General features: G+C 35.1%; 1 protein-coding gene across 1 annotated transcript in view; it reads right to left on the minus strand.

The window, feature by feature from the left end:
• The window catches only part of KIF6 (kinesin family member 6), a 169,176-nt gene that overhangs the window by 134,113 nt on the left and 20,889 nt on the right, over positions 1-14,174 (minus strand). The window contains exons 4-6 of the mRNA XM_075445778.1: positions 13,514-13,661; positions 11,057-11,166; positions 1,246-1,375 (exon numbers count right to left, since the gene is read on the minus strand). Coding sequence (XP_075301893.1) covers positions 1,246-1,375; positions 11,057-11,166; positions 13,514-13,661 — 388 coding nt within the window. The remainder of the gene's footprint in view (positions 1-1,245; positions 1,376-11,056; positions 11,167-13,513; positions 13,662-14,174) is intronic.

Here is a 14,174-nt window from a genome sequence, read left to right on the forward strand (position 1 = left end):
CTGTCTCATTTTCATACACAGCTTCTCTAAACAGATCAGTTATTTCCTGAAGATCTTTCTTCATTCAATGGACTTTCTTTTTGTGTTTTCATTACCAACTATCATGATAGCTTTTCAGGCTTCTGAACTCAATGTCATCTTTTTGTCTCCTCTATTACACTTTTTCAAGTTCCTCTCCTCTAAATTGTATCAATTTTTCCATTTCAGTATCTGTTGAAACAGATTTGATGAAACGGTTCCTTGCCTCAACATTCATATTTATTAACAGCCCTTAAGTACAGCTTGATTATCTCTTGTCTTAATGTCTTTCTGCCTCTCGAAATGTCACTGCTGAAATAGTCTCCCTTGAGAAAGAGAGAACAAATCAAGCTTTTGCCAATTTAAATTATGTAATCAAATGCTTCTTCCCCTGTGCCCAGGTGTAAATGGTTAGCCAGCAGGAACAGAGAGTTACTTGACTATTTTATATGCTCTAAATGTCTTTTGCCTCATTGATATATCATGTATCTTTTTGGTCAGACAGAGGAAGAAAACCCACAAATTCCTAAAATAGAATTAGGTGTGTTGTGGTAAAGACACATTGACAGTGCTCACATCATACAATACACTTGTATTTACATTCCATTTCCAAGTATGAAGATAAGGGAAAAAAACCCCCTACAGATTTCATTAACTGGATACGAAATATTACTTTTGAATGTTCCAGAAGCAGTAAAAACACCTTTTTCTTTTCATATAGGCAAATATTTATTTTGAATGTGCTTCCTGCTACCATTTGTTTTTTTTTTTTTTTTTACACATAACACTCCATGTTTATGCAATGAGAAGAAAAAAGGTGGGACTTATAACTCTTACTGTAACTACTTCTAAGGCAATTTAGTACTTCTGTGAGAATGTTTGACAATGCTTTGTAATGCCATTTTTTCTAATCTTTTGTTGATACATGCCCCATTCAAAAGTCAGTCTATGTTTTATGAGAAATTTTTTTTTCTTATTTTAATTGTAGTAAGTTATGACATCAACAACCACCAACCAGATTCACTAAGCAAAAACAGAAAGCTCTTCTCAAAATGAAAGCTATAATCAGAGAAATGCTTATTTAATGTCACTGTAGAAATACACTCAGAAAGAAGATACTTACTCATTTGTCTCCAAGGACTTCCAAAACATACATCTTACATGGAGAAGTTTATGACCACTTTAACTCTGGTAGTGTTAAGCAAGATGTGTAGCAGTAATTCTCACCTCAGCAATCATTCTGTTGGTGTCTCCCATGAAGAGCAAGTTTAAGGCTTCCTCTTCACTCGTTGCTTGCTGAAGAGACAAGTTTTTCAGATGAATGTTCTGATCAGCATCCTCCATTATTGTCACTTTTCTACATGAAAAAAAAAAGAAAACTAGAATTGTTGTAAGGTGATCTTTGTTCCACACTTTCATTTCGATTGCTCCTAAAAGGTGACATCTAAAAACCAAACCCAGTCATAATAAAAGAACTGAAAACATGAAGAGTAAATGATGCATATTAAAGGAAGTGGTGTTTTTTGTTTGGTTTTTTTTTTTTTTTTTTTTGGTTGTGTTTTTTTTTTTGTTTTGTTTTGGTTTTTTTTACTTTCTGTCACCTCCTTTTTAGTTCTTTATTGCAAATCTCCAGATAGAAAAGGAATATATACAAATCTATAACTATTAGAGAAAGCTTTGGGATACTTTTTTTTAAATGATATATAGTAAAATCTCAAGAGCAAGAGGTTAGATGAATCATCACAAACATGTAATAAGTAGGGGTTTGTTTGCCATTACCACAGCTATTTAAGGACAAATGATACATACAGCATACCATAATCTCGATGAACAAACAGGCATGGAATATTTCAGAATCAACACATCTGCAGCCAACATGTTTCTAGTAATTTTGCATTTGTCAGGATTATTTATCTTTTCATTTGTCTCAAGCGGTAATAACTACAAATGTAAATGATCCCTTTAATTAAAAGCAAGAAAACAGAATGATTTTATTTATTTCCACTGAGGTTAGAAATGTTCTTAATTGTACTTCTTTAAGCCTGAAAGTTCAGGAAAAGGAAGTTAGATGGAAGTAGTAAGTATATGGCAAAAGCTCCAGGAAAGCTACTAAATATTACTGAAGCTCCTTTTCACTTCTCTAAACATTGCTTTTATGTAAGAGTTTCTTCTTTTGATCAGGTTACTGAGAGTTAGACTTTATTTGCTTTACTGGGTAGCCATTAGGGTCTCCTAAGTGAGGACGTTCTGTAGTATTCAACGTGGAAGCCATGTAGTGGCATCACTGGATTTGGAAAACTCCCAAAGTGAAGACTGTTTAAACTGAAGTACACTAATTCTGAGGATGAATGACATGTCCCTCATGGTGAATTGAATGATCTGAGACAACTTACAACAAGTAAACTAGAACTTTTTCAAAAGTTAGAAGGGTTTTTTTCCCTGTCACTATAGATAATACTTTATATATAAACATATACACATATAGGTATACTTGTATATATATATTTTTTCCATGTTCTTCGAGATTAACCACAAGAGGGAGTATTGGGCTTGAATTTTTATCTCTAGATCGTTCTTGTTAATTACTCCAAGATGCTTCAAAACTGCACAGGTTGTGTTTTGTGCCGCTTTACTTGTCTTTTTTTTCCCCCAGAAATCGAGCAGCTAAGCAGCATTCCATAATGTTACTCTCAAGTATTAGGGAAGTAGTTCACCATGACTCTGATGGTCAAAACATTGGAATAGATATACAGAAATCATTTGAACACATTGCAATACACTTGCTATTTTCAAGAAAAAGACACACGTAAAAGTACACACAATGCTTCCTTAGCAGTCATAACAGTTGTTTTTCCAAGTATGACTGCCTCCCACTTACAGCCTTATTTTCGTGCTGTAGGGTAAGACAGCACTAGCACAGTCACGAAACTGTGCTTCTCCCACTCAGAACACAAACCCAAAAGCATAATTCTGCTCTTGCATAACAATGTTTTTGATACTTTTCAAGTTGTATTCTGCCCACAATTCCATCTGTGTGTGCATCACATGCTAAAGCCCAGAGTGGTTCTGATTATAGTATGATGCTTTGACCAATTTTAATATTTTGAAGTTGCATGGTAAGAATCATCTACCTCTTTTTATAGTTTAGGAAAACAATGTTGTTTTACTATGCACACTTGGCATAGTGTTTAAAATTGTAAGGATCTTTTCAGACTACATTTTGACCAATGATTATAAATAATTTCCAGACATCAAAGATGTTAGTTTGGACGAAAAGCTCTGGAGGATTATTATATCAGAGAGGAGACAGCGAGCACATCACAAACCAGTGACAGCAGCTATTAGGAAGATTTCCAGATGAAAGTCCAAATCTGCACATCTTGAGAGGCATCTATCAAAACTTCCTCAGAAAGAGGAATGACAACTATTTGTTCTATAGTGCTATAAAGTCAGTGTATAATATGACAATAGATTTCTATAGAACATTTGCTATATTAGTGAAATCTTTGCATTTCATAGACCTAACTTGGATCTTGGAGTGGAAAAGCTCTGTGAAGTTATCCATAATGACTAAAAGAAGGCAGAGACAAGGTTTTTCTTTATAAACACAAAATCTTTCCCATTTGACTTGATGGATAGAATTTATAGCTCACTAGGAAACCTGCAGGATGGGATCAGCCTTTTTTATACTGTTATTAACTCAGCTCTTTTCCCGCATGAACTGATCTGTCACTAATGCAAGACAGCTTTACACATTGAATGCTTTCATTTACGACATTCCTGTTACTGGCAAACAATGAAGTTGAAGCTTCCTTTGATTAATTAGTACCATCTCATTAATTTGTGTAATATAAATTGAAAAAAAACCCCAACTTACAAGACCTTGGAAAACAAATGACAATTTTAAAAATCAAGTTTCCTATGAGTATATCTGTCTCTAGGGTTTAGGACTGAAGAAATCTAAAGTAATCTTAACTTTATAAACATTTAAAAATTAATCATAATGATATAAGCAAATCATATAAGAGGATACCTACCTTCTATGACAATAGACTAGCAGAATATAGTGATACTACTACAGCATGAGGAGGAGACTATACAGGCAGTAATAAATTTAGGAAAAGGATAAAACAGAAAAGCAGCAAGCATGCATCTTGGAATCTGTCCAGAAGAACAAAATAAATTGATAGATAACTATAGCTAACCTTTGTGTAAAGTATGCAAGGAGCTTTAAGTTTTAAGAAAGAATGGCCAAGATCATAATTTTATGTATCATCCAAAAAAAACCCAACTATCTTTCAGAAGTATAGCTCCCTGAATACCACATCAGAGGACAAAGTCAACACTGATTCAAGAGGCAAGGTTACAAAGGTATTCAGGCACCAGCACAGCTTTCAATAGCACAGAGATTTGGTTTTCCATTTAAGTATAAACCTAGAGCATAATCTCCTTAGCTTGTGAGACGTGACAGAACTATGAGATGAGTAAATAATGGAGCAGGCTGTTCATGTCATATTGTGACAGGAAATCCTTTCCACTGTCTGCAATGAATTCTACATGTGAGAAGAAAAACAAAGTTTACCTGTTCTACACTTTATGGACATAGGAGCATATTTATACTGACAGAGAGACTGTTGCACATTTGATTCATGTGATCCACATACCAGTGAACCTGAGCAGGTGCAGCCTGAGCTGGGCTGCACACACAGTGTGGCATTCAGCCCTGTGCCGTGCTGCACAGAGCCCTTGGAGGCAGGATAAATTCAGCCAGGTCATTGTAACAGAAGAGCTCCCACCTGGTAATCACACCACCTGCGTGGCCTTGCTTTTATCAAAAAATGTCGGGAGAAGTTCTCATGAGAACACCCTTTAGAAATGGAGCTGTTTTCTTCTAAGAAAATTATAGAACAGCTCGAATGATGCAAAGGGAGAGCCTCTCTCCAGGGACAGGATCTGTGCTGCTCTGCACTGTGTGCCATGGGTAAATCCATTCAGGCTCCATCGACCCTGCATGAACGGGGGGCCCAGGATATGATGAGATGTAAGATTTACTTGCCGTCAATATCCCACTTCTTATTCCGTTTTATTAAAGCAGCTATCTTATCAAGCCTTTTGTTGTTGGGCCTTTCTTACCGAGATGTGGAAAGAGCCATGCACTGGCTTTCTCTCCCCCCCCCCCCCACATTGCCGTGCAGAACAAGGAGTTAGAACTGAGACAGAGATGGTGGCTCATGTACGAACAAACATAGAAGATCTGTTGGAATTTCCAGGAAACTGCAATAATCTCACTCACAAAAGAATGTTTCTTAAATAATACTTAGACAGCAAAAAGTAAAGTTGCCTTGAACAGCACACTGAACTGAATTAATTTACTCATCCGATGCCTTTAGAAAAATCACCTTAGGAAAGTTTCACTGACTACTTCGTTCTGGTTTTCAGGAAACAAATCATCAAAAAATCTGGATGAGAATAAACCCAGAATGAGCTATTATTAGACTTCTTTTTTTCTTCTTTCTGAAGCAGCACCAGAATTATGATACTAGTTGGTTTAGAATATAAACTCATTTCAGGTAGTTAACCAACATTCAGTTACAGATTTTTTTTATAAATGACAGTATTTTACACTGACTCCATGGAACATAGCAGTTCTGCATGTTACTAACATCGATCATTTTTGATGTTTGAAGTTAATTGGCTCTTAGCTTGAAGTGTCTTCCTTTTTATGGAATCGAGTTCACATAATCTATAGTTCAAAGAAACTTCATCTTTCTGGAGCATAAGCTGTTCTGCTTTTTTTATAAACTCAGCCAACATTATACTAAATCTTACATATTTCCCTATCAAAGAGGACTTTAGAGAATCTTCACACAAAAATGGGAATCTCTTATGCTGGCCGGCAGTTCAGATCACGTTTTCTTCCAGCCACATCACTCCTGATTAATGATTCTCCGACCGCTCTGTGAAGTAGCTCCTCAACTAGCATTAATTTTAGCTTGCCTTCACATACAAGAGTGTCATCTGCTGTGGTCTGGACAGGAAAAGTGGTAACTTCTTGGTTGTTCTGACTTAATCTATGACTAATGGTTCTATAACCTCAGTATTTATTATCGTGTTTTTGTTCAGTGTCAAGAAAATTCTTAGTTCTTAACAAATAATGCAAACCAGTTTGAAAGAGTTTGTACTGGTAGGTTATAACTAAATTAAATTGGTTTGATTCAGTATCATGGAGTCATATAAATTACAAATACGCTGCACAACAGAGAGCCTGTTAGAGTAGAAAGCATCTTGCACAGCCTCAGAGCAAATCAAGAGCTTCAGAAAAATTTTCCTAATTTGGACAGTCCTGCAAATCTTTTACGAAAACAAAAGATGGCAGTAAGAATTCAAACAGTCTTCTACTAGGTACATTTTATAGCAATAGTTTTATACTTTTTACATGTTTGAAAACAATCATAATTTCCTTGTATAAACATGGAACTCCACAGCTACAAGCAGAATTAGATTTCCAATATTAAATTAAATAATTGCATTGTAATAATTAAGACTCTTCAAATGTATTTACACCTGCATGTACTGAGTTTCAGCTACAACGTCACAAAATTAAAACACTGAGCTTTGTGCAAGCAAAACAAGTTACAATTGTAAACTAAGGCATATTGCATATGAAGCATTAAGGTATATCAAATGATATCTTCTATGGGATACAGGTAATATAATTACAACCAAACATTATTAAAATTGGACAGCTTTCTGTGAAAATAAATTTCAATGGCATTTCAAAACCAAATTCAGTTGATGTATAAATACTTACAACTTTTAGAAACACAATACATACTAATGTGTATATATAAATAAGTATATATGTACACATCTCTATTTAGGCATACATAAATAATTATGTAATTCTATATATGAATCTATATGTGTATACATATAGATATACATATAGATATACATATATAGGAACACATTTGTCAGGAATTTATTTCCAGAAAAGTAGTGATTGTTTTTGAGAGCTTCTTTCCTTCTCATCTGGCAGACTACTGAAATAATTAAGCAGTATTAAGATGAAAAATTAACAGTCTACAGAATATACAAAGGACAGCTACAGACAAAACATTGACTTCAGGAGCTGGGATTCCAAATCTAATCATGCAATGATTAGATGCAATGGACAATTTTTAAAATTTTTATTATTCACTTTGCCTTAAAGATCAAATACAATTTAAATGTCTCATTTTTCAAGTACTATCAACAACAAGTCTGTTGTGCATTTTTCATAACTTCTACTACCTGAATGCCATCATTCTGTATTTATTCCTTCCACTGAACAGATAATGTTTGAATCAAAGTTATCTGTTATCTTTGATTCAAATTTTGTCTGTTCGGTGGAAGGAATTCAAATTGCATCCTCTTTTTTTGCAGGAATACGGATAACAATACTGTTCCAAAATAATCTGCATACTTTACAATGCTAAATAAACTTTCATTTATTCTTCTAAAATGACACATTTCCTCAACACTTTCTTGTTCATCTTATACACTTGGGAGAATATCACCACAGACTGCTAATATTTACCCAAGCATAGAAAACCTGTGTTCGGCTTTGTATGGTGCTTAAAACCTTGATGATCCACTGTGGAGTTCAGTAGGAAATGATGCATAATATGACCCTTTCAAAGTATAAAAAAACCCCCATGCTTTCAAACAAACTTGAGGAAGTTAGATTATTCTGTACTTTGCTTACTAACACTAAAATCTTAAAAGGTATTAAGCACACAAAATTCTCGGAAAAATGAAATACATATTACAGAATCACAGAACGGTAGGGGTTGGAAGGGACCTCTGTGGGTCATCTAGTCCAAGTCCCCTGCCGAAGCAGGGTCACCTACAGCAGGCTGCACAGGACCTTGTCCAGGCGGGTCTTGAATATCTCCAGAGAAGGAGACTCCACAACCTCCCTGGGCAGCCTGTGCCAGTGCTCCGTCACCCTCAGAGTGAAGAAATTCTTCCTCATGTTCAGACGGAACTTCCTGTGCTTCAGTTTGTGACCATTGTCCCTTGTCCTGTCACTGGGCACCACTGAAAAGAGCTTGGCCCCATCCTCCTGACACCCACCCTTCAGATATTTGTAGGCATTTATAAGGTCCCCTCGCAGCCTTCTCTTCTTCAGGCTGAACAAGCCTAGCTCCCTCAGCCTCTCCATCTCCTCAGATGTTCCAGTCGCCTCACCATCCTTGTAGCCCTCCGCTGGACTCTCTCCAGTAGCTCTTCATCTTTCTTGAACTGGGGAGCCCAGAACTCGACACAGTACTCTAGATGGGGCCTCACGAGGGCAGTGTAGAGGGGAAGGAGAACCTCCCTCGTCCTGCTGGCCACACTCTTCTTGATGCACCCCAGAATGCCATTGGCCTTCTTGGCAGCCAGGGCACATTGTTGGCTCATGGTTAACCTGTCGTCCACCAGGACACCCAGGTCCCTCTCCGCAGAGCTGCTCTCCAGCAAGTCCGCCCTAAGCCTGTACTGATGCATGGGGCTGTTCCTCCCCAGGTGCAGGACCCTGCACTTGCCCTTGTTGAACCTCATCAGGTTCCTCTCTGCCCAGCTCTTCAGCCTGTCCAGGTCACGCTGAATGGCAGCACAGCCTGCTGGTGTATCCACCACACCTCCCAGTTTGGTGTCATCAGAAAACTTGCTGAGGGTACACTCTAACTCTTCATCCAGGTCGTTGATGAAGAAGTTGAACAAGGCTTGGCCCAGTACTGACCCTTGGGGGACACCACTAGTTACTGGCCTCCAACTAGACTCAGTGCCGCTGATGACAACACTCTGAGTTCTGCCATTCAGTCAGTTCTCAATCCACCTCACTGACCACTCATCCAGCCCACACTTCCTCAGCTTCCCTAGGAGCATATTATGGGAGACTGTGTAGACTATTAGGTAATAAACACCTGATATTTTAAAATATGTGACTACTATTTACTTTACGTGTAACTACTACTCACTTTGTAATTTATAAAAAATAATGAAATATCTAAAACATAGTTAATTGTGCAACTACCCTGTCCTTAAATTCATGCTCCCTTTTAAGCTCAGAATGCCACTATGTATTTTTAAATTTGGAATCCCTAAATTATCTTAAAAAAAACCCAAAAAGTATTTTATTGAGTACTTTAATACAGTGCTAAATATGAGTGATGAATGTATAGTTTAAGTGTACATTTTTTTTGACTAATGATGTACTGGAAACAATAATGACCATGTACACTAAAACCATTAAGCACTTATTAAGATTAGTTACTCTGCAGAGAAAAATTTATTATCCCGCTAAAACCCACCCTGCAATAGTATACACAAGTTTACAGGTAATTATGATTATCCCAACATGCTTTATCCCTAATTCACAACCAATTTATTGGTTAACTTTTACTTTTTTAGAATAGACTAATACCTAACAAGGAATTATTTTTTAGCTTAATTGAATCACCATACGTAAACTCATTGCAAGATTCTAAAATTAATGATTGTTAGTAAATGTTCAGAACGTATCTTTAAAAAGTGACATATTTTCCAGGGCATATGAACTCCAAAGAACTGTTTCAAAAATGTTGCAATTAAATTAATCAAATTCAATTTAGTTCAACTGAATAAATTCAATTTAATGAAATCAATGGAATGAGCTCAATAAATGCAATTAATAATTTAATAAACTTGAATAACTTAATAGTATTAACATTAATAAGCTGAATAAAAGTGTAACAGACTATTTTTTATACAGAATTGCAAAAAAGATCTGCATCTGTAAAAACAGACACAAAAATTTTTATCCAAATTAGTCTCCGACTTAAATTTTTTCTCTGCATAGCACCGGAAGCAGATAATAAATCAAATTAAATTCCTAAACTTTACAATGAAAGATATCAGTAAATGCATACAGTCTTTATAGCATTAATGTGTCATAAAATGATAAAATTTAGTTCCATTTTACAGATGAAGAAAGCAATGAAGCCAACTTACAGCCCAGCCTTATAATTTGAGTTTGTCTGCTGCCTTCCTTATCTCTAATATACATAATTAACTTCCTTATCTCTAATAACATAATTAGCTATTTTGATATAAAATTCTATTGATTTTCTGCTATTGCTCCATTGGCAGTTTTCAGTACATTTCCTGCTCTTGTACGGGCAGCGATTTAATTGCTATTTACATGCTTCAGTCACCATCATGTTGAATGAGAAAGCTTATGGTTCCCAGCATTACTTCAGGGCATTTGCCAATCCAAGGATTCAACAACTCAAGTACTTACACATATTTACTCTTTGCTGAATTATTTTAAGAATAACAGAGACTACAAAACTATTTTTTAGAAGAAATTTAAAAACTAGGGTTTGAATTTCCTCTAAATTACAAGGTCTTTAACTTCACCAGACTTCTGTGTTCATGACCTACAAACCTTTATTTACAACCCTTCTCCAAGAGTTAGTAGCTGATAGTGTCTCATCGATGAAAACTTACAAATCATCCATTCTGAAGTAAATATACTGTCCTTTGGAGTGCCTTGTGGCCTTTTCTATCGGTTACTTATCTTATTTCATAATTGCTTATTCTAGAAAAGTAATTATCCTTGAAGGAAAAGGTCCGAGTAGAAGCAGGGAGTTTTTCTCCCTAATACTGCAAGCAAATACTGCCTGTTACATATGTGTGTGCCACACACACACACATATGCATAGCATATAGAGAGACAGACTGCCATGAGAAAAACAAGTATACCTTCTCTTTTCAGTGGCTGCATCTTCTGCATAATATAAGTAATCATTTTTAAAACTTTCACCTTCAGTCACTTCCATCTAGTACCCCTACTCTCTATACATATAAAATGAGAAAATTTAGACAGTGTTGATAAAATTGAGAAAACAAAGTATTTTCAGTTAACACTGACATCAGTAGCGCAGTTTCAAAAATTCCCCAAACAATGCAACAGGGCATCTGAAAACTATTTATGTTGTTTTTAATGATTCTCTGTTATTTTGTTACTCACGGCAAATCTTCCAATCTGGAGGCCTCATGCCTTGGGTCCAGCAGATCATAACCACATTCATTGTAGATTTCTAAGTAGGACACATGAGTTGTATACACTTTACTGCTATCCTGGGTAAGCAAAGAAAAGAAAAATAGAAAAAAGGAGAGCTATAAAGAGAAGTCAGAGCTAAATCAGAGGACAACTGTATCACTACAGCTTCTATGTTGCTTCCTCACTCTGTCTCTTTTTCTTTGCCTGGGTATGGTTTACATTTTTAATTCATGATATTTCTATACTTTCTGTTACCATATGCATAAAGGGTCAAGAAGAAAAAAGAAAAAAAAACAAACAAAAAATCCTATGAAAGCAACGCATGCAAAAAAACCCTCAAATCGACAATACCCCTAAGCCTCATCATGCCCCTGAGTTTAGTCTGGGGTTTTTTATTGGGTCCTTATACCTAGCAAAGGTACCTCTGTGTACACTTAGAACAGGGCAGCCTACTTACAGAACCATGCCATATGCCATTTTTTCAGTTCTACGACAAAAAGGAATGTCATTATAAGGAGGTAAACCCTGATATTATGGATGGAAAGACTATGCTTAAAAAAAACAAACAAGGAACAAGAACAACAACAAGAAAATAATCAAAGATTTACTTCATTTAGAAACATCAGCAACATACTCCTTTCCACTCTCTATATCCTAACATGTAAGCACTATATATGATATTGGCTGTTGTCTGTAATCCTCATTTTTTCTCTATAATACATTGCCAAAATGTAACTTAACGCAATTGGTTTTTGCAGACAGAATTTTCTCCTGCCCCAAAGCCAAATCCTCAGAATAATGGGCTATGATTTCAAAAATAAAAGAAAATTAGTCACTTCTTTTCAGCAGATGAAGCCACTGTGAAAGCACTCACATCGCACTCACAGTAGCAGTTTAATAATCCAATCCACTACATTTGTTTTGCAAAATACTTTGAGATATGAACTTTTTGCTTTCATTGAATAGTTATTTCCCATGTTTTTTTTATTGATAATCACAGTTCACTATTATAAGAGACACCTTCTAGAAAGACACACTACAGATGGATGGAAAATATGTAGTAAGGAACTGTTCAAACAGGAAGCTGTGGAAATAGTAGAATTTCTGAACAATAAATTGAAAGGAGATGTTATTAAAAATAAAGGGCTTGATTTGTTTCTCATTTTGAGTAAAAAGTTTTGTTTCCTTGGTTTCACATTGCACTGTCTCAGAAAAGCATTAAGAAATTCAGAAATACTATAAGATGAGGAAAAAGGGAAGAGACAGAGTAATCATATAACTATTTCAAGTATTTACTACTGTCCAAATTTTTGGTAAAGCCAAATCAATATTTATATGGGTGTAGTGACTATTTCTCCACTAGAAGGTTCAGATATAAAGCACATGCAAAACTGGTTTTCAGAATAATTTACTACCTTTGAAAGTGTTTTTCTAGCCACTGTTAACTAGTGTTTAGATACTGATACTGTTTTAAAAATAGATCATAGGATTTTAAAATTATTTTTTCTTAATTTTGGAAAGAATGCATTAGGAATAGTTAATAACAGCCATAATAATAATAATAATAATAATAGTAATAAAATGTGACATTTTACTATTTGCATCTTTACCTATTCATATTTTATACACATGTAATCAAGAAATTTGCCTAACAATGTTTCTATCCAACTATATTCAGCAAATCAGACTTTTATTACTAATACCACGTACCCATAAAAACATTCCATACAAGTGCATAATTGGTGTTAAAAGGAAAACAGTAGAGAAGAAAAACAAATACGGATATCTATTTTCTTTCAAACAGTTAAAGGATTTGCATTACTGACTTTAAAAATTGCTTTTCATCAGAATTAGATGTATTTAGCATTATCATTCTGTAATATATTCTAGCTAATAAGTAACATTAGGTAAAATAGCTGGATATTTTAAAATGTTTCATATTAATTTCACTATTTTATGGCTTGGTGTTTTCTTTGATCGTTAGTCACGCACAAAGAAATTAGGAAACTTGTGAAGAGTGAAAGTAATGTTCTATCTTTCACACAGCCTTGTTGGTTTACATAGGAATTGGAGCAATTTTTGTACAAGATGCATGTGATGCAATACATACAGTACAAAACCAGAATGGAGCTAATATAAGTGTTAAGACAAGGAAAACCAGTCACATGATCTGAATGTATGTTGCACCAAATAATAATTTTTAAAGCTCAAACAATGTCCATTATTTTCAGTCTACCGCAATAAATCAGGTAACCTAAATAATTAGCAATGTATTCTTGCAAAAGGTCTCATGTCAAGTTAGACATTACCTTCAGCATTAATTTTAGGGCTTCCTCTAACACTATTATTAAGTCAGCCTTTTGCAATATAGTTAAGCATTTGTAAATCAGCCATTAAAAATAAACAGAAAACAATATCCCATACCTTCTGCAACTGATCAAAAATATAAGATAGAGTCCTGGGAATGATGCCTCGATCACTGTAACGTTCTGCTCCTCCTGTGATGGTAAAAGTTTTGCCACTACCTGTCTGACCATATGCAAAGACAGTACCATTGTATCCCGCCAAAACACTATAGAAGTAAAAAAAAGGGGAGCTAATTAATATATAAAGCACAACATCTTTTCCATGATGAACTTTGTACAGAACCAAAATATAATTAACAGTTATTCTTAATTACATAGCAGCCATCTTCAGTAATACAAGAATACACTTCAAGATATGTATTCTAGATTCAACAGAATTTATCTAGAACTGAAAGACTTTATGATGCCTTGACTTACCCCATTATTCAATATCATCATTAGTTGATCATATTTATTACTATTTACATTACCTTTGTATACTTTTTTCTTTGACAGTTTCTTGCAAGGATGATACTTAGTCGCTTAAAAGACTGTAGATGTCAGTAATTGTGACCATTAATACATTACAGCTAAAGAATCTAGAAATACTTCACATACAGCATTGTTAATTGAAACCAGAAAAGACTATATCGTGTTTAGAAACTCATGCAAGGATGCAGTCATACTAGGGGTCTTTTTATATTCTGAGAATGCTACTCAGCTATCAAACTACTCCTAGC

Source organism: Opisthocomus hoazin, chromosome 2 (genome assembly GCF_030867145.1).
Source record: "Opisthocomus hoazin isolate bOpiHoa1 chromosome 2, bOpiHoa1.hap1, whole genome shotgun sequence".
In the NCBI taxonomy this organism is placed as follows: Eukaryota; Metazoa; Chordata; class Aves; order Opisthocomiformes; family Opisthocomidae; genus Opisthocomus; species Opisthocomus hoazin.